The following is a 20,698-nucleotide window of genomic DNA, read 5'->3' on the forward strand; positions in this document are numbered from 1 at the left end:
CAGATTCAGTCTTGCGAAGCAGAGCAAACTTTTCGGACAAAGACGTATACCGTTTTTTCAAAAGAAGCAAGGTTTTCTTCCTTAAACCTGATTCCTCTGATATTCAACTTGGATTTTAAATCTTTGGGACTCTGCGAGCAGAATTTATATTCTCTCGGAAATGGACAAAGTGAGGACGCGCGAAATAGGTTTAAAGCAATCACCTTTATCTTGGAAAGGATATCGCACTGTATAGGCCGTTTCGTTACTCGGCAGCTGGTCGCCAAGATCTTCCAGCTTCTTCAGCTGTTTCCTGATATTCTCCACGGGGTTATCCGCATTGTTGTTGTTGCCACCGCTGGAGCGACTTGCGCTTGAGGCAGCTTTCTTACTAAAGCTCTTTTTCTTCTTCATCATTATGTTTGCATTCGTCTCGCTGGCCGTCGTGGTGTCATCGGACTCAAATTTTGTCGCGTTCTTCGAGGCAGTAGCGGCGGAGGCGGCGGCGGCGGCGGCGGTGGCGGTGGCTGCGTGCGTCTGATATCCCGCGGCCGCCGAATTGTGACTCCTCGAATTGTCCGGATCGTTTTGCTCCTCGATCTGTTCACTCGCGCTCTGACCCTCCAGCGAGTTCGCGTTTGTTACCGGACTCGAGCGCGCATCCCCCAGCGGAGTACTGCGAGCACGATTTAAGGCCTATAGCCAGACATTAGGGCGAATCGCATGAAGATGACAGAGTACCTTCACAGTCAGCTCATGAACTCAACTGGGACAAACGTACGTCTCTCCACAAAGAATGACTGACGATATATGGACTGCGAAGGTACTAGTGAGAATGATATCAAAAGATGAACGTGCAACATTTTAGTGCTGTAACATAGAAACTAGCGAGAATATATCTATTTATTAAGAATAATTATCTTTATCTTAATCTTAAGTATCGCTGGCTAACTATTACATTGTTCTACGTAAAAATTCATCGTTTTTTAGATTTTGCTGCTAAATTTTGTTGGATTCTTTTTTCATTCTCTCTTGTCTATTACATTCCGTATACTCTCCTTCCTTCAATTCAGTTTATTATCAATAAAAGAATTAATTTTTATAAAGCTTTTATAAAACTTTTGTAAAATATAGAAACATTCTTTTTACGTTCCATGCTTGTGACGAGCTTATTAGCGAAGCTTTGCGTGAAAAAATTTTATTCTATATTTTTGAATTATTTTTTTATATAGAATCACCTTTTTTCTGATTATATAACCAGTTATGAAACATCCTAATATTGCTAATGCATATATATTATTGCAGATAATATTATAACTACTGCATAACTATACCAAATTATATAGCTATATACAAATATAATAATAAAATTTAAAGGTGATGTTAAAATCTCGCTAATTACTATGAAAACATCAAGTGATTACATTAAGAAAAGAAAATATTAATGAGATGTAATGTGAGATGCATGCTTGTGCTGTACGCCAGGCGTGCTTATATTAAGAATTATACAGATATTGATTATTGCACGCTATTATTGTTAACTACGAGCTAAATAATTAGATCTTCTCTTATATCATATAACAAATATGCTGAAATAGACTAGCAATATAAAAAGTAATTTTTGTCAAATTTAATTTATTTGATCCATTTATATAAAATATACACTATTTGACTTGAAAAAATAGAAAACATCTTTCAAACGCATAAAATTGAACAATTTTCTAACTGCAAAAATTCGGTAAAAAATTATCGCAGACAAAAAAATTAAAAAAAGTATTTCGAAATTTGAAGTTTGTACTTTTACTTGCTTTAGACAGTTTTTTGAACAAAAAAATCCTAGTAAGATTTAAAAACACGCGTTGTGTAGGTAAAATGTTGTAATTTTGGCACTTGTCATAAATTTTTCAAGAAAAGTTTGTTTTATCGAGTTACAGAATGTAGAAAATACGTATTCAGCTTCAAAGTATGAAAAATAAAACTTTTAAAAAATGCCCTAAAATACGTGAAAGTATAAGTTTCAAGTTTTAAAATGCTTTTTTTATTTTTTTTGTTTACAATGATTTTTCGCCGAGTTACAGCGGTTTGAAAATTGATCAATTTCAAACATCTGACGCGATAGAGCAGTGCGGCCGAGAAGGGCTAAATGCGCGCCATTAATACGGCATTATTCGCCGCATTAATGGCGTGCATTTATTGTCAGCCAGCAGAGTGTCAAACATACGTAATTTTAAGAACGGAATATGTTCTTTTTTTTGGACTTAAAAGTTTAAAGATAAAAGTTTTTCAAAATATGATCTAAGGTACGCGATAGTGTCTACATACTTTAAGCTTTAAAATACTTTTTTAATTTTTCGTCTGCGGTAATGTTTTATCGAATTTGTATTATTTGTTGTGTAGTAGTGTATATATTCATCTAAAAAATTATAATTAAAAGTACATATAATTATCCGATCGCAACTACCACATCTACTTATCATCTTAGCGAGAAATAATTGTACAAAAGAATGAAAAAGAACTCTGTGAATTTTCGACAAATATTATTAATATTCTTTTCTATCGTGCCACTAGCCTATTTCAGTGTCCGAGCGTGTTTTCGTTCACATATTAAATTACAAGCTTTAATTCTGCTCAATAAAAAAGACTCACTTTTGCTCCGATGACTCAGTTCTGTCTGTTCTCGTTCTGGTGGATGTCGATCTTTCGGTCTCCGAGGCCGTAGTGTATCCAGCTTCCTTCCTCCTGCTCCTCCTCTCAACAGCGAGGCGAACGTCGTTCTTCAGCTTCATGTACTTCTCCTTGAGCGCCGTGTACTTGTCTTGCAATAGCCGCTTCTCACAGCGCATTTTCTCAAAATCAATGCTGTCTTGTTGAAAAGCCCGTTCGGACTGCTTTCTCGCCTCTTTGTCAGTGTCACGAGCAAAGTCCGCACGGATTTCCTCCAGCCGCTCTTTGTACATTTTACGAGCGAGAGCTTCCTGAAACCGCAGTGGACAAATTAAGTCTCATATAATTGCATATGAAAGAAGGAATAATTTTCATAGTACTAGAATAGTGATGAATTTTATCCAATATAAGCGATGCATCGCTAACAATGAGTTTTAGACTTTGAATTAATTATTATAAAGATTGATGTATGCGTGACGTCGGCAAAAGTGTGTTTATCATTAAAATATTTGTTTATTAATAATTTTTTACGCCAAATTGTTGATACGTTAGTTAGAGTTTTTGTAGCAATTAATGGATTAATTATTGCTATATTTAAAACATGTGAAAAGAACTTACATCCATTCTGAAATCACGTAGAATTTCAGCTAGGCACTGCTCGTGATCTTCGGTGAACTTGGTGATTTTTTCTCGTTGCTGCGTTCGCAATTCATTTCGCAAATCTTCAAATTCCTTTTCCAGTTCCTTCTTCAAGACATCGATTCTTTCACCGTGTTGCTTCTTTAGCTCGTACTCGTTTAGCTTCGCGAGCTTTTCTTCGCCGAGATCACGTTCATGCTCATTTTCTAGTTTGCCCATCTCCTCATTTCTTAGCTCCAGAAGCTCTCTTTTCCTTTCGTCAAGCTCTGTCTTCAAATTGGTTAATATCTCTTGTCTTTCTTTCTCGTAACAGACTTCCAGTTCCGCGCGGACTTTCTTCAAATTTTCCATTCTAGTTTGGTCCATTTCAGTAATTAATACTTGAATTTCCTGTTTTTCCTGAAAAGTGTAAAAATGAATAAACGTTTTTTATTTTGTTTATAAAGAAATTGGAAGAATCTTTATTTAAATGATTTTGTTTATGGTAGTTTTATTTCTTCGGATAACATTTCGAATTTATATTACATGTCTCAAGAAAATTCGACAATATGACAATATTTCACAAATGTTGCAAAAAAAGATGTTACCTTTTGACCCATTTCTTGTTTAATGTCTTCTAATCTCTGCTCCAAAAACTGCTGCATTAAAATCTTCTGCTGCATAAAGTTTTCTTCAAGTTCCCTCTTTCTTTCCTGCAATTTAATCTCAAGCTCGATTTTGAAGGCTTCGATTTCTTTTTCGTGTTCTCTATTCATCTTCACCTTCATATCGTCAATACTTCGGGAATATTCTAACTTAGGTCTAACAAATCGCTCTTTCAGCGCGTAAGTTTGATTGTTTCTTGAAATATCGGAAGATTCGTCATCTTCAAGCTGTCGATTCGACAAGTGCTTTGTTATATACCGCGCTTTCTCAAAAATCGATTTTGTTCTGCGCATCTCGTCGGAATCGCTACTTTTTGTGGTGCTATCTGTTTCGCTCTTCGATGGCAAGTCAATGTTTTTCACTTTCTCGCCTAGCTTATTCGGCAGATAATCAAAACTGCTGTCTTTTTCCAGGCTGTTCTGTATATTTTTTGTCATTTGGCTACGATGCTCGTTTTCCGAAACGTTCTGAACGAGGAATCTATTGCCAATTAGCTTTGCGTTCTTCGACATGGTCTCGAGCTTCTCCAGAGACAAACGCCGTCTGCTAATTTCCGAATCCATTTTATCCTGATCCTTTTCATCCGAAAGATCATCATTTTTATTGTCATTATTGTTATCGCCGAACAATTGAAAAGTTGTCCGCGGTGATAGAATAGCACTAGTAATCTTATTGCTGATTATAGCCGACTTTTGCGGCTTCTTATCTTCAGATTCTGACTCCCATTCGTCTTCGGATTCTGAGTATGTAAAATTGATGTTGATTTCCTTTTCCAAGTCAAAGCGCACGCTTTTGCGTTCCTCGTCCAATGGTCGATCCTCTATCAATAATTAAATAAAGGTCAGATACAATATTAGCGAAGTTTGTCTCCTAATACTAATTCAAGAATTTGCGAAAAATAGTTCCGAATTTCTTTAGTAACATTTTTTATTTTAATTCAATGTTATTCAAACTGCATCATATGAGTCATCTGCGTCACGATTTATGCAAAATAACAAGTTCATATTTTTTATTTTTTCCTTTTTCATATTTTAAAGAAAGTACTTTAAGATAAGAGTAATTAAAAAATTTTTTTTTTAATTGCAAATATGGCCAGCATCTTAATTTTTCTCATATTTTCTTAAATTTTAAAATTTTATTTAAAATTCTGATGTAATACTTACATTTAGAGACCAGATTTGGATTTAATACACAAAAACTACGAAAAATTGGCTCTTCCTTTCCGGACAATAAAAAAATAATTAATTTTGCCGGTCAGTGCAATCAGTCTTACCATCTTCCAATTGTTTCTCTCTCAAAATGGACTTGGGCCTGTCTCCAGCAACATTATTGCTTTCATCAGAGATCGTCAACGCCCGAAAATCTTCCAACTTGCCACCGTCTTGGCTGGGTGTCGTATCCCTACTTCTATTACTTTTCAGAAACATCGAACCACCGCCACTAAGGGTCAACTCTTTTTGCTGGCCCAATTGACTTGGATGTTTTTCTTTATCGAACTTCTCCGACTTCTCTGGCCTAGCCAGTGTGCTGGCGCTGAGTTTGTCGATGTCGATTATATTCTCTTCGGAGCTAAACTTGCTGGATAGCTGCTCCCAATCTTTCTCGTGCCACGGACTCAGTGACTCGGATCTCTTTAGCACTTCCCGCAGATCGAGTTCTTTCTTCGGCGGTGTCGTCGTCACGGCCGTCGCGTTCGTCGCGATCGCGCTTGCCGCGATTTCTAGCAATTTCGGACATTCATAAAACTTCGGGTCTTGAAATTTCAAGTTCGTGTAATCTCGGGCAGCTCGATCACTCGACAGGGATATCACATTGTCGGACTTCGAGTCGCTTTCCCTTCGCGACTGAAGCCTATCGAAGGACGAAGGACGATCCTTTTTACGCGAACCGTCAATTCGCTCGATTTTACGCAGAGGCACCAACTTCATAGGAATCTTGGTGCTCGTTATGCCAGGTTTGGATTGACTAGTCTCTTTAGCAGTTTCTTTTGAGATAATCATTTCCTTTGGAATAGCAGTTTCTTTCGGTAATGTGGCATCCTCGTGAGACTCAAGATCCTTTGCTGTAGTCTTTGAATCTTCTTCTGCGATATCAAAAAATTCATTTTTTATTTTTACACACTTTTTGCTATATTTAACAAAATTTTGTAAGAGTTGATAAATACGACGTATTAAAATATCGTAGAAGCTTATGATGCAAATGTTTTTGTACATTTCCATTCTTATGTTATGTTACATCCGTAACTCACACATAAATCATAATATTAAAAAATTTTAATAACTATGTACGTTATTTTATTAAATTTTATGAACAATAAATTTATAATAAATTATATAAAATCGTTACAATCGTTCAGTTTGTGTCATATCATAACAGTTATCATGAAACATGATTATCAACTTGTCTGATAATAATCTGACGATAATTTCTGAAAACAATAAGAATGTTCAATCTTCCTTGTATTTTATTTTTTCCTGCATTCTTTTTAAGCGATTATACATATATCTAAACTAGGCGTCAATAATACTTTATATTTCCAATTTAAAACTTTTTGGATTGAACACATTGTGTCTAGATATTTATACATTATAATTGTTAATAAAAAACTTACAACTAAAATTTTATTAGCTCACTTATTGTGTCATAATATACGAATATTACATGAATATACAAAATGCGAAAAGTTCTGAATCAGAAATATAAGACATTATTTACGCTATTTGTATTGTATACGAATGTCAGTTAAAAATATAAAAAGTTTGATAAATTATATTGGATTTGTTTTGCTGTTATTAAAATATTCAGTATTAATTAAAAATGATTATAACGATTAAATGGTTATTTTAAATACAAATGTATTAACTTTGGTCATTTCTTTTTAATCATAAAGTTTTTTTCATTTTTGAAATATGAAAAGCACACGCGACAGTGTCGTAAAATATTATACGAGTTGAGAAATACTGTATCAAATTCTCTCTAACGGCCGTAACGCGATATTCACGGCCAATACTTTGCGAAATCTAAAAATATGACCGTGATTTTCGTAATTTTGATGCAAAGCCAGTTGCACATTGCACTGCCAAGTCGTAGGATTTTACAGATTGTTATGAACCATCCGGATGCGTGCTGTGTCGAGTGTCAAGTGGTGAGCGTACAGCACGCACGATTAATGCTGTCTCGTAGATTAAATTACTTAATCTCCTGAGAACTGAAATAGTCACCACGAGGCAAATGTGGAAAACATAGTTGCATTACGTTAATTACGACGAATGTTAAGATAATGAAATCTCGAATTGGGAATGAGAGAAAATTTTAATTAAATTCATTGTTGTTAACAAGACGTGTGTGTGTGTGTGTATTTTAAGTGTAAATCTTTTCGAAATAAGATCTTGCAATCACATCTATTATTATAATACATTTTTTATTGCTTCATATTATCATTTATCTTTCAAAGATTATAATTTAAAAGAAAAGAACTATAAAGGTAAAATTATATATAAAAGTATTAAAAAAGTAAAAATTAATAATATAAAAAGAGTACAAGATTATCTAAAAAAATCTAACATTTTATTATAATCTTGTTTAAACAGAACCATCGTGAATGTAAAGAAATTAAGATTGCATACCAAAACTCAATTGTCTTCTGTTGCCTGCTCGAGCCTGCTCGACAAGACCTCTGTAAACCGCGTCTAAAGGATGTTCCCAGGTGGTTGTGCCAGTGGATTCCTGGTAATAATACCAGGCACCGCTGGCCTCGTGGAAACACGGAGACCAACCCTTAGGTAGGGCCGCCATAAGACCCTCGCGAGCCAAGTCCAGAAGGTGTGGTTCCACATCGGGATCAATTCCCAGACGTCTCGCATAATCCAGCAACTCTAAAATTACAGAATTACTTCTTTACAGTTTGTTTAAAAAGGCATTAGTAATTTTTCGGCATTTAAAAGTAATTAAAGCCTCAGAATAAAGACAAATAAAAGGCCCAAATAAATTGTCCAAAGGATGTGATTGGAAATCGAATAAACATCAGCCTGTCATTGATCGTTAAACAGAAAAAATCAATTTTATGATAAATTGTGATGGGTGATAAAAAGTAGATTTATTTTGATAACTCACATAAAAAAATCACGAGTGGATCTAACACATCGAATAAAAATACGTTGAAAGAATACGATTTACATTCACTATGGCCACAAAAGTATTTTAAAATAAAAAATCGTATTTAAATGAAAGTTTGTTTGCTAATTTATAAAATAGGTTTTTTTTCATATTTTGCGGCAGCTTTAATGTAATCATTTTATTACAATTAATTTGTTGATCAATAAAGCAAAAGACCGATAAATTCGAGGTGATATTAATCTAATTATTTACGGAACATAATATTTTTATACCATGATTTATTAATGTCCTTGTAAACTTCAATGATTAGAAAGTTGATGTGCATCTTATTATATCGCGCTCAGATTGCACAATTCGTTGATCATAGTTAACCGGGTTAAAAGTATTAAAGCGCGAAATTTTATTCTATATAATGCTGTGGCAATATGCTTATAACAATTTATCAAGTTTGTCGGTGAAATAAAAGTGTTGATATAATAGTATTATCGTTTTTATAAAGCAGAAAAAAGTATGAATTTTAATTGCAATTAAATTGAATCACTGATTAACGTACATCCAAGGCATTTATTGTGCATATTAATTACTATGTTGTACAATAATTTTAAAAAACTATTCTTATAATATAGAACAATAAACTATACTAATATTTTTAATATTATTTTTCTCAATCACTAAAATTAACAGGTGTTCCGAGCGCTTGCTACGTATTTGTACAGAACATGTGAAAGATGATATCATAAATAAAAGTCCTAAAATTAGATATGCGTAACAGCTACTGTAAAATAAGTAAACTTCTCTACGTCACAGACATGAGATTTCTTAGTGATTCTTAGCGATTTAGCGCAATCGCATAATGAATAAATAAGTAAAATTATCAGATATTATTGAAATAATTATTATATCAAATTCTTATTATATTTAACAATTAATTGCGTAATTGTTTTGTCTGCAGGTGTAAGAAATATCTTCTTATATTTCGTATGCCGATACGTCGCTATTATATATTCAGCGAACAAAATAAGATAACTGTCACTGAAAAATCCAGAAGATTATTCAAAATTCCATATACAAGAAGTTCCATTTATGCGCGAATGAAACACATTCAATCTTTTTCACAAACGTATGCCGTTATCCACGAGTCAGTGCAGCGCCTGAAGGCATGATCCAAACTATTCATCCAGAGTGATTAGAAGAGCTGAAAAATTCCGGTAGGAGATAAAAATGACCCATGGCTTTGGGTCAAACGCCGGGAGGTCATCAGGATTTTCGCCTGCCGTGAGTGCCTCGACAAAAGATCTCGATAAAAAATTCCATCAGCCCCAACAAGCAGGACAGGTGGTAGTGGCTGTCGCATAGGGGCAAGTCGGGCTACCATCTGCCCTCGCTCCGCCGGTCAAAGTCTTGGTACGTGTTCCGCCGGCTCGATCAATCGTGATTCCAGCCACGGCGACAGAGCTGTTCTACGGGGGATAAAAAGTCACGACGGAAAAATCGTCATTTTGAATTCCGCTTGTGATCTGAAAAGTCTCGGCCGGCGGATAAGGCGGATTGTTTGGCGTGGAGCGATACAGAGAGCAGTCGCGTACTATGTCAAAACTTTCGCCGCACTGCGAATTATTGATTTTCAGGAGCGCGCTGGGAAACCAGCTCAGTATTCCCGCCTGGTGTGATGTAAATAAACACGAAAACTCGCCACTGGGTTTCTTTTGCACTTCTCGCTGTTCGACTGATCTTAAATTAAGCGTGTCTTCTTTCAGGAATAAAACTTGTTTACTTCATTTTTATGCGAATATTTCCTCGCTGCTTCCGTCCCTTTTCCCAGCAAAAGCGCATTGACCAATAATGGTTGCGCGAATGTACAAGCGTTTTCGAGAAATAGAAGAGATAATTTAATTTCGTGTAATAAACAATTAAATAAAACATCGTATCTGACATACTCAAGTGTCAGCAAAATTAGGATCATAAATGCTTTATTTAAGAAAAACGCAGAGAAATCAATTTTTAAAAACTAACGTTGTATGTGAATAACAGACGATAGGTGGAATAACAGAAAAATTAATGGACAAAATTATCTGTTCAAATACATATATGTGACAAACATTTTTGCGTTTGCAAAATTCAAATAAAATGTGACGAAATAAAGTAAATACACTTGTAAAATTGTCAAAATGTCGAGAATAAAACAAGTAAATATGTTTTAGATGTTATCAGAATGGAGCCGCCGTGGCCTAAATACGATAACCCTGCTGTATTAAAAAAGATCGGCGTATTATCACCTAGATTCACCTCACATCGAAGTGCTAATTAATCATTTTGCTCACCGCGCAAGGTAAATACAATAGTTAAGTTTGCCGGCAAGGATCACGTCAAAATTGATTTCTTTTTGTAAAGAATAAACGCGTAATCATCTACGTTATTAAAAAAAACTCCCTGAGACTCGCACACATTTGATAAAATTTACGTAAAATTGTTACAAGGAACACAAGGCGGAAGGGAGGGAAGGAGCATCGATCAGTTTGACAATAAACGCCCTTGTTGAACAGCTTTCGCTTCGATAATCGACAAATTCAATTCACTGCGAATTTATTACAGAGCCGCGAATGCAACGATAGGGGAGCGATGAAACGATTGTACAAAATTGTGCGACTCCTGGATCACGTCCACGTACCTTCGTTCGTCGGATGAGATGACTCGTCGAAGACCTCCCTGCACACGATCGTAGCGGCGCTATCTTGAGAAATGCTCATGCTAACGCAGCACCCCGACACCTCGATGATATCGCGATGCTCCGCATTACAACGCGGAAATACTTCCCGTACGCGTGCGACATGCGAGAGAGTAACGGCGGCTCATTTTCCCGATATCGACGATACGTATGCGTCTTTTGCACTGCGCGAGGCTTCCATACGTCGGTAGTCAATGTGTTGAATTCAGCTTGAACGTAGGCGGTGGTAAGAAAGAAAGAGAAGGGGTGAAATAGAAAGAGAGAGAGAGAGGGAATGATTGCGCCCCCTTTTCGCCAATTGCAGAATCAGCTGGCTGATAAGAAATGCCGGTCAGTAATGGCAATTTAGCTTTTATTTATAATATTGTGAATAAGTTGTCAACGGGAGGCACTGCAAATGCGACGAAACGTGTGAAAACATCTTCTGCAAACAACTCAAGTGTTGAGAACTGATTAATACCTATATTGACCTTGAAGCACACCTTTTTAACGATAATCAATGATATATGAAAACACTTCGACATTCTAATTCTGTCACTTTTATTGATAAGTTGATTATATGAATTACGTAAGACGCAATTATATAAAAAATAAAGATAAAGTTTTATAAGATGATATAAATATAAAAGTGGAGTTTTTTCAAATTATTTATACATTAATATATTTTATGGATTTAAGAATGATATAACATTTATATACGCATTTTTGAAACATTGTTCTTTACTAAACGTATCGATGCACAGAAATCTATCTACCGACTATAGATAACTAATAAATAAAATTAATTGATTAGATCAGATACATATCGTATATATATGATATATAAATGTATACATATTCATGTATGTGTATTTTGTATGCATTTTTATTTTTAGCCTATCAAAAATAGATTTGAAACACTTGTAATCGGAAAAAGATTTTACTGCCCTCTGCTTAAACACATGTTTTTTTTGTTGCTTTTAGGTGCAACGTTTGTTAGGATTTTTATAATACATAAATTGGAAAAAATACAAACAATCATACTTCATAGACATATAATAAAATATTTATAATGGCATAACAATGCAACTTACAATGCTAATAAAAAAATATTTTACATAAATTTTATTTTATAAAATTTTTTTGTATTTTAAAAACGCTTTTTATTATATTAATATATGTTTAGTTTCTTTTGTTTAAATTAATAAAATAACATAACTTAACATTATTTTTTATAATAATGTCTTTTATTCGAAAAATGAATTTGTGAGAAAATTCTCCAGCTAATGCTAATATAGACGTAAGTAAAGATGTAAGAGCTCTATTTTATTGCCAGTTGGTTAAAATGAAATGTGTGTGTGCTTTTTGATACTGAGCCACAGAGGAAGTAACTGTACGGTTTTGTCATTAAAATAATCAATGTTCAATAAGATATTACATTTTTATAATTTTAATAATAACATACTAATATAAAATATCATTAGTAAAATTTGTAAGAATTTCTATATAAATTAAAACAAAAAAGAAATAAATAAATAGAAAAGTTAATACTGCGTTAATAATTCTTGATATGTTATTGTTAAAATTCGAAATTAGTTAAAACTAAAATTAACTAATCAAAAAGTAGTACTTAATACCTATTGTTATAACTAGATTTATCAAAAATTTGTCGATTATAATTTATTAGTATTTGAAATAGAAATAAAATGTGATCACTAGGCAATTTAAAATCAAATAAAATTTATATAATATATAAAATAAATAATTATATATTTATTTGAATAAAATAAATAAATAAGTTTTCAAGCATTTTAAACTTTTATTGCAAAAGAACATATGCAAATATAGGGCTCATTATTAAAGTTAAACTAGTTCTAATTGATAAATAAACAATAAATTATAGTTTTAACTAAAAACAATGAATTAAATTTAATTCCAACTAGTTTTAACTAATTTACCTAAATCTGGTTCTAACAGTAACATGTACATTATTATTTTTAACTTAATATCTCATTACGCGGCAATATTATTGAATTAAATAATAATCTATATTAAAAATAATTCTACCAAATTCCACTTATTCTACAATATTACAATATTTTTTACTATTAACTTTGCGACCTTATTTTAAGCATTTTAAGATTCCTCCTATAAACCTTTCTTAACGAACGGTAGCCTGTTTCCACGATTCTCAAACAATCGCGATAAAAATAATAATCAGAAAGCGAATATCTTTCTTCCGGAAAACCGCGCGCTCTCTGTAACGTAGTGACACGCGCTCACTGAAATGTTCATTAAAATAATAGAAATCCGGTGTTCCTGAAGCAGGAGCGGGGTTACCAATGTTCGTTCGCGCGCCGATAAAAATAATGATCAGATATCGAGCAACCATAAATCATAGAGACATTAAATTTTATGTGCCGCAGCAAACGACAAGAAATCACCGATCTGCGATGTTAACGACTGTGGAAAATATTTTGTCAAACGCGATAATTAAATGATAATGATATCCTGCAGACCGACGCGACGCGCATATTATATGCCGCCTCAATACAAGTTTTTCTTTTCTCGGCACGCTCTCTATTTCTCACTTTTTTATTTTAAATACATGTTAGTTTAAAATATTTATATTAGATGAAATTGAAATCTTTCAATTAAATAAATCGTTAAGATTGTTTTGATGCTGTGAGAGTGATTAGGCGTTCGATATATTTTTGTTCGCTTCATTATGAAATATGTTTTAGTAGATAAGATAAGAGATGTACGCAAGTCTATTAAATTTCATTCAATCTCTTACAATATGCATCTTGTTAAAAAAATAATTAGAATGTTGTCAAAAACTACAGAATGATTATTAGAAAGATGTCAAAAGTAAACGAATAGATAGAATAAATTAAATGTCACTTTATAGAGGAAATCTGTTAATTTTATTACGTATAGTATGAAAAAAGTGTACAATAATTAAATAATAAAATAATTAACAAATTAAATCCTGATAGGCTCTGTGTAATTAGAATATTCCAAGATAAAAAATGGGCAAAAGAGCCGTGCACGCTGTTAGTGCCGGATTCTTGTATTTCAGAATCAGTACATACATATATACGTCGGTTTTCGATCAAACCATGGTGTTAATTGCGAAAAATTTATTTGAACGTTGTGCAGATGATCACAATTTTTTTAATTTGACCATTATATTTTGACGTTAAATTATAATTTACTGAAGCTGGTTTGATTGTGAGAATCGAAACGTATATGTATGTGAACTAACTTCTGAAAGATAAGATTCTAGCACTAACAGCGGCTCTTTTGCCCATTTCTTACCTTGGAATATTTTAAAATAATTAAAGTAATTAAAATAAACATTATAAAAAAGTGCTATAAATCTGTTTAGGCACTCAGTGATAATATTTTCGAAGTGTTGCTTGTCGAAATTGGCACAGAAATTCAAAAATTTTTTTAAATATACTTTCTAACATGATTGGGAAAATGCCTTGCATTTTTAAATACTACCTTTCAGTTTATCAGTGTTTTCCGATGGATAACACTTTGAAAATATTTATCATTGAGCGTCCAGACAAATTTGTAGCATTCTTTATTATGTTTACTTTAATTACTTTAATTATTTTAATTATTGTATATTTTTTTACATTATATGTAATAAAATTGACGAGTTTCTTCTACAAAACGACGTCTAATTCATTTCGTTCTGTTCAATCGTTGCAAAGTAATAGCAATTTACTTCAGACATCTTTCCAATGATCATTCTGTAGTTATAATATCTCCGTTTATCTCGATGATCTTTATTGTTCATTTCTGTGCAAATGTTATAATTAGAAATTAAATATAACTTAAAAATATAAAAAAAACAAATAATTTGTCTTCATCTATAATATTTAATCTTAATTTAACCAATATCTGTACATATAGAAAGATTTAAAGATTTTTAATATTTATTTTGTCTTTCTAATTAGCGAATAAACTAATTAATTGCATAGTTCAAATGCACAGTTAGTTATACATATACTAAACATACAAATAATTATAATTTACTTCGAAAATAATTAATGTTTTTCTATCAAATAGAAATACAGCATTTGATTAACTATACAAATATATCTTTCCTAACGCTAAAAAATAAGCAAAAGAGGTTGGAGAACAATAAAGATCCATACAAAAAGGTACAACTGTGCTATGTGACGATGCAACAAAATCCGTTAGTAAGTAACCATCGTGAAAAGTCGTTACAGCTAAAAATCGCGCACGGTGCCAGTAATAATAAATCCTATTGGTCGTTAGACCCATGAATTCACGTCGAGGGATCCCCTAATTCGACTTAACAATCTAACACCGTTACCTTGTTAAATAAATGTCACACTGCGAGGGGCGTTCAGGGGCAGAATACTGGACCTATGATAGATCAACCCCTCGAAAATGAGACAGCGCCCGCATTGCATTCAAAATGGTAGACCTTAACAATACAGGTTACGTATAAAACAACAATGGAAAACTGATGCATTTTTATTTAAAAGTAGAAAAGAGAAATATAAAAAAAGACAATGCGCCCATAAATACCAAAATTGTATGTATTGTATTTATTGTATTTATTGCAATTGGATTTTTTTGAAAGATAATTTTATTGAAGAGTTCTTTTCTTAAGAAAATTAAAAAAACGTATTCTTAAGATAATTCCAATGATTTCTCAGTTATTCAAGATTTATTTGAAACTTTAAGAAATGAATAAATATACAATTTCAAATTGTTTTAGAATTTTTTATCATATAATTATTAAAATATTATTTGCATTTAACAATACATTTATCCAATAGGTTAATCAGACAAAATCGGATAATTTTGTCTAATTATAGGAAAACTACTTTCAAAAATTCACACAAAATTGAATATAATTAGATAAATATGTCATAAAAATTGTATTTAAATTTTGCGAACTTTTATCATATTATTATTGAATAATTTTTATGACAAAAATAACATAATTTAATATCGTGCGTAAAGAACAAAAAGACGCAATAAAAAATAGCAACAGCGCATTTTTCTCATAAAATTTTAAATATATGTAGAAACCAATTTTTAGTTTCGTAAAATAAACTTACAACATTTTTTATTCTTTTGTAAACTATTTTACATTGAATATAATAGTACAATTAAATGAAACAAAAACTGTTTGGTGTGCTATTTTTTACAATACTAGACACACACAAGCGCGCGCTATTTATTCTTTTAATTACAAAGAAATATATATTATATTTATTTCAAGAAGACACTTTAAACATTTTTTATAAAACACAAAAATAATAAAAGAATACCTGCACTAACCTTCTCTAAAATATGAATTATCGAAGTATGCAACTTTTGCAATAATAATCGCTTACGATAGCATAAAATAACGCACAAGCGCATCGAGATAATCAATCCGCGTCGCGGAAAAGTGAATGCAAGTACTGACTTTACATGCTTTTTTTAAGATAGAATCTTTTTTATACATCTAATCCTACTTACTTTCCATATTTTTGGCAGCGATTGTTGGAACTACCTTAATTATGTAGCTCACAATTCTAAACAAAGAATAATAATACAATTGTTTTTGCACTTCTACAAAATTATTACTTTAAAAAGTTCTTTTTTCATTATTTCGATAGAATAGAGAATAAAAAGTATGTAAATATGTAATTTTCACATGAGTTCTTTCATTAAGACAGGCATACAAATAATTGTAGGTTTATCGCTTTTAATATCATTTAATCTACATTTTTAATATCTATCGAGATTGATCTAACAATAAAAGCTGCTGACAGCGTTTTTTTTTCGTGTTTCAAAATAACGATGCAATGTTTCGTCAGCCACTGAAGATATTTATCTGAAAATCATGCATGGCAGCCGCTACCAACAGATGTCTGCTTCTCACGCAAATGACAATTGAGATTTGTATCTGCATCCTTCGCCCGACTTCTGATTTGATTTTTCCGGTGATAATGACCGGATGTTTAAGCAAAGTTTACAAATTTGATCAATCTCAACATTACGATATAATTCTATCTATCTGTGAAAGATTAGAATCATCAAAAGCGCAAAATTCGCTGGGCAGTTAATGTCTTAATTTGTTACTTCCATCTTGGATTTTATAATTCGAAAGACTGTGCACTTAACACAATACAAGATTATTTAATGATGACAATAAATCTGAAGAATCTAGAGGCTAAAGATTGCGTTGCATTAATTACTAGATTCGTATAAAAATTATAACTTGTTCATAAGCGCTCGTATGATCTTTATAAGTTGAAGATGATCTGATGATCGAAGCCGAAATGTTCGTTAATTGTTAATAAAATTTATCAATACATTTGGACATTAATATTCTGCTGTTCTTAAACTTACTTAAACTTACTTGTTACAATTAATTATTTAAATCATCGCGGAGCCTTGTTTAATACCTATTATTTATACACACCATCAACCACAGTAGGTAGGTTTTTTGGTCTCACAAATGCAATATCGTCCGGGCTGTAGACTAGAATCGGATCGATGGCTAGCGTCGATATTGAAGCTGACATGTTTTGAAACATACCTCTTTCATCGGTGCCAGTTTTCGGATTTCTATTACGAGTGCATTTATCTCGGTCGGTTTCTTCCCACGTGCTTTCGCAAAAGGGATACGTCTCGTGTTACGGTGCGTTTTGTGCGCGACTCACGATCACTTGAAGAAAGTTTGACCGCGAGAAACCTGAGACACTGAAGGATATCCAGTCCCGATTTACGGTACATATCAAGATCACATCAATCGGCTATCAATGCGAAAAGATTAAGCACAGGCAGAGTTTGTGTGACCGATTTCCGGCGAAGAAAAATTTTATTTCGTAAAGAATGATGTAATTCTTTAAACAAAATCAATCCCAAAGAATGGAGAAACTATTAACTAAACTATTAACGTGGCTAACACAATTCAATTTAAAATAACTAAATTATAATGCCGTTAAGAAATAACTCAGTCAAAAATACATTAAAAAAATATATTAGAATATATTATTATCGTTAAGCATTTCAAGCCACACGGAACAGCCTTAAGATCTTTACTCTGACAAAGTGAATTTTGACAAATCCACGTCACACGTCAGATATCGTTCAATAAGACAACTAACGACGTGTCGAGTGTCCCGATGTAATGTAAGATCGTTGTACGGCCTGCCATGTATCTCAAGATGTGTATTTAAATGTCCGCGACGCTGACATTACATATCCGGCCCGGGGTATCGTTTGAATAAGTTAATTATAACAGGTACGGCTTTCAGTTCTGTTCGAAAACAAAGGCGCTCGCTGCCGAACGAAACCAAAATAAGAACCATTCAGCAATCGCGACACCCACATTTTGCTCGTGTTTAAGGCGAATCTCGCTTTATTAAACAAAAAAAGAAGACAATCATCAAGTGTCCGCTGAAAAGTGCTATTGTTGAGTTTGAGCGTTTTGTATGGCACGCGAACATATGTAAATATTGTTAGTGAGATCACTTTTTGTTTAATAAAACTTCAACAAATATTCGTGCAAAATTTTATCCAGATTCGCCGACCTTTAAAAATTAACTGTTTAAGACTGCAGCAAACAATAATTTTCGCTCGACGCAATTTATTTATTTTGACATCCGTGATGTAACAATTACTTCTGTATGCAATGATTCTTGTGTGCATTTTAAAGAGATTAAAATAGAAAAGTTTTTTCCGTAGATATTTCATAGCGTTTTGTTTTAGCACTTATGTTTGCATTTATTAGTCTTAATCGTATTTTGTTTCGTCGGAAGTTGGTGTTAATAGGAATTCGAAAAGTTGCGATGATCGGAAATGTAAAGCGGGAAGTCATCGGAAATAGAATTCGGCAAGGGGAAATAACAAGTCTTGTTCCGAAACATCCAGATAAATCACGTAGTTGTGAAAGGTATGCCATGTTAGTGGAATGATACAATCGAGTGTTCGATCTATCGTAGCGATTCATCTGCGGATTAAGAAATCTATAAATTTTGATATAAAATAGTTTATAAAGTTACAGAGTTTATTAACTTAATATTAATAATTTCTTATTAATAATAGATTAATAATAATTAATTTTTAGATATTTCTACTTTGAATATTAGTACTAGATTGACAAATCTAAAATTTCTTGCATTTCTGTGGAAAGACAATTTATTTATGTTTTTATTTTATTTTCCAATATATTATAAACATTTGTAACAATTGTTTTCAATTAATTTATCTCTACTTTTTGATTTTTCTTTCTATAGAAAATTTTATTTTTGTTTTAAACTCAAACTCCATCCAAATACTTTACATTTGTAAATAAATATCGATATTTTTAATGAAATAAACATATCTGATGTTATTTTAAGCTTGTGTAATTTTATGTGATCTTTCAATTTAACGTATTTGCAAAAAAGACAATTTTATTGCCACGCAAACTTAAAATATAAAATTTGTAAGGATTGTAAATTTCTGCTGAAGCGCGTTTCCGAATGATACAATAATATTCTTGTCTTCTCCGAGGCATCTGCACGTGTGTTATTTTTGAAAGAGAAGCTTAGTACTTGATGTCTAAGCCAGCCCTTTCGTATTAAATGAGAAAGCCGAATGTCACGAGTGTGAAAACGGTACATCAAAGCGGAGCTTTTCACAACGGTGCAATATTTTCTCATGCAAACAAAATAATAATCGCCACCTCGGTTCTAATGAGATGGCTGCTGACTGCCGCCAGTGCATTACAAGGATTTCATTAATTCTTTCTAAGAGCGCAAACAGTAAGTAGCAGGTGTCATTATGCAATGCAACTTATTTTCGCATGATAAAACTATCACTAATGATGATACGACAAAGTGCGCAACTCTTTCGTGAAATACACTTGCCAATTTACTTCGCAGAGATCTATATACATATATTGTTATTTGATAAACAATTTATCATTAGCATCAATTTTCAGGTAATCCAAGTAGAATATAAATAATTCTAAAATTCTAACGCAATATATAATGTAGCGTAATTATGCAGCTTAACTGATGCTAGATTAATTTTGCGTTGCATACTATAGACATTTTTTTTAAATTGCCTGCATTGACAGGCAAAACTTGATTGCAACTTTGACAAATAAATATCAAATTTACGTGTTAATCAAACTGCGCTTTGTTTGACAAAAAAAGTAGACATATTTAATTGAAAAATTCAAAATTACTTATTACATAACTCGATACTTTATGCATTCTGTAATATGAAATTGTTGCTATCAATATTATCTTTGTGTCATCCTAATTTTATCAGTTGTTTAGCGGCATTATTTAAAATTTCATTAAATGGTGGAAATAAAATATAATCTAATATTAAGATTTTGAAACAGTAATTAGCAATTAAAAGGACGAGCGTATTTGTACAATAAGCGATGAAAAATCTTTGTATTATTCATTCTTTTACCTGATAATTAAACAATTAAATAGTAAATGATATAAAAGAGAAATATAATAGTTTCAAAAGTCATCAGTGTTGTCTTTTACACGGCTAGAAGCTTATTGCTGTTTATTCAATAAAATAATTAATAAGCATGTTTCACTTGTGTCACAAGACAAGCTTATTAATTAATTTCTGAATCATTAACTCCCATTTTCCGCCACCCGATTTCTCATTATAAAAAAATGCAAAGTTATCTCACTACAAGGCGTTTTCTCCGAAAAGTTTTTCTGTCGTTCGTCGTTATATCGCCATCGACGAACCGTGGAGACGGCCGCGTGTAGAGTGTAATGTGCAATCGAGACGCTCGGGTATCTCGCAGAGTAGCGCGATGTGTATATATCTGTACGTTTCGCTCGTGCCACTGCATACATTATCTTCACCTCCGCCCATCACTTTACCCATCACCCAGCCTTCTTCGCTGCCTCGTCGCCGTCGTCGGTCCCCGTACCGACCCGC

General features: G+C 32.7%; 1 protein-coding gene across 2 annotated transcripts in view; it reads right to left on the reverse strand.

Annotated features, from left to right (window-relative positions):
• Positions 1 to 11,002, reverse strand: part of Cep164 (centrosomal protein 164) — an 18,315-nt gene extending 7,313 nt beyond the window's left edge. For both annotated transcript variants that reach the window (XM_012371070.2, XM_012371071.2), the window contains exons 1-7: positions 10,712 to 11,002; positions 7,554 to 7,802; positions 5,201 to 6,010; positions 3,870 to 4,747; positions 3,262 to 3,681; positions 2,626 to 2,954; positions 204 to 655 (exon numbers count right to left, since the gene is read on the reverse strand). In XM_012371070.2, the coding sequence (XP_012226493.2) occupies positions 204 to 655; positions 2,626 to 2,954; positions 3,262 to 3,681; positions 3,870 to 4,747; positions 5,201 to 6,010; positions 7,554 to 7,802; positions 10,712 to 10,790 (3,217 nt within the window). In that variant the 5' untranslated portion in view covers positions 10,791 to 11,002. The remainder of the gene's footprint in view (positions 1 to 203; positions 656 to 2,625; positions 2,955 to 3,261; positions 3,682 to 3,869; positions 4,748 to 5,200; positions 6,011 to 7,553; positions 7,803 to 10,711) is intronic.
• Positions 11,003 to 20,698: the final 9,696 nt, after the last annotated feature.

The sequence above is a fragment of the Linepithema humile genome, chromosome 1 (genome assembly GCF_040581485.1).
Source record: "Linepithema humile isolate Giens D197 chromosome 1, Lhum_UNIL_v1.0, whole genome shotgun sequence".
NCBI lineage: Eukaryota > Metazoa > Arthropoda > Insecta > Hymenoptera > Formicidae > Linepithema > Linepithema humile.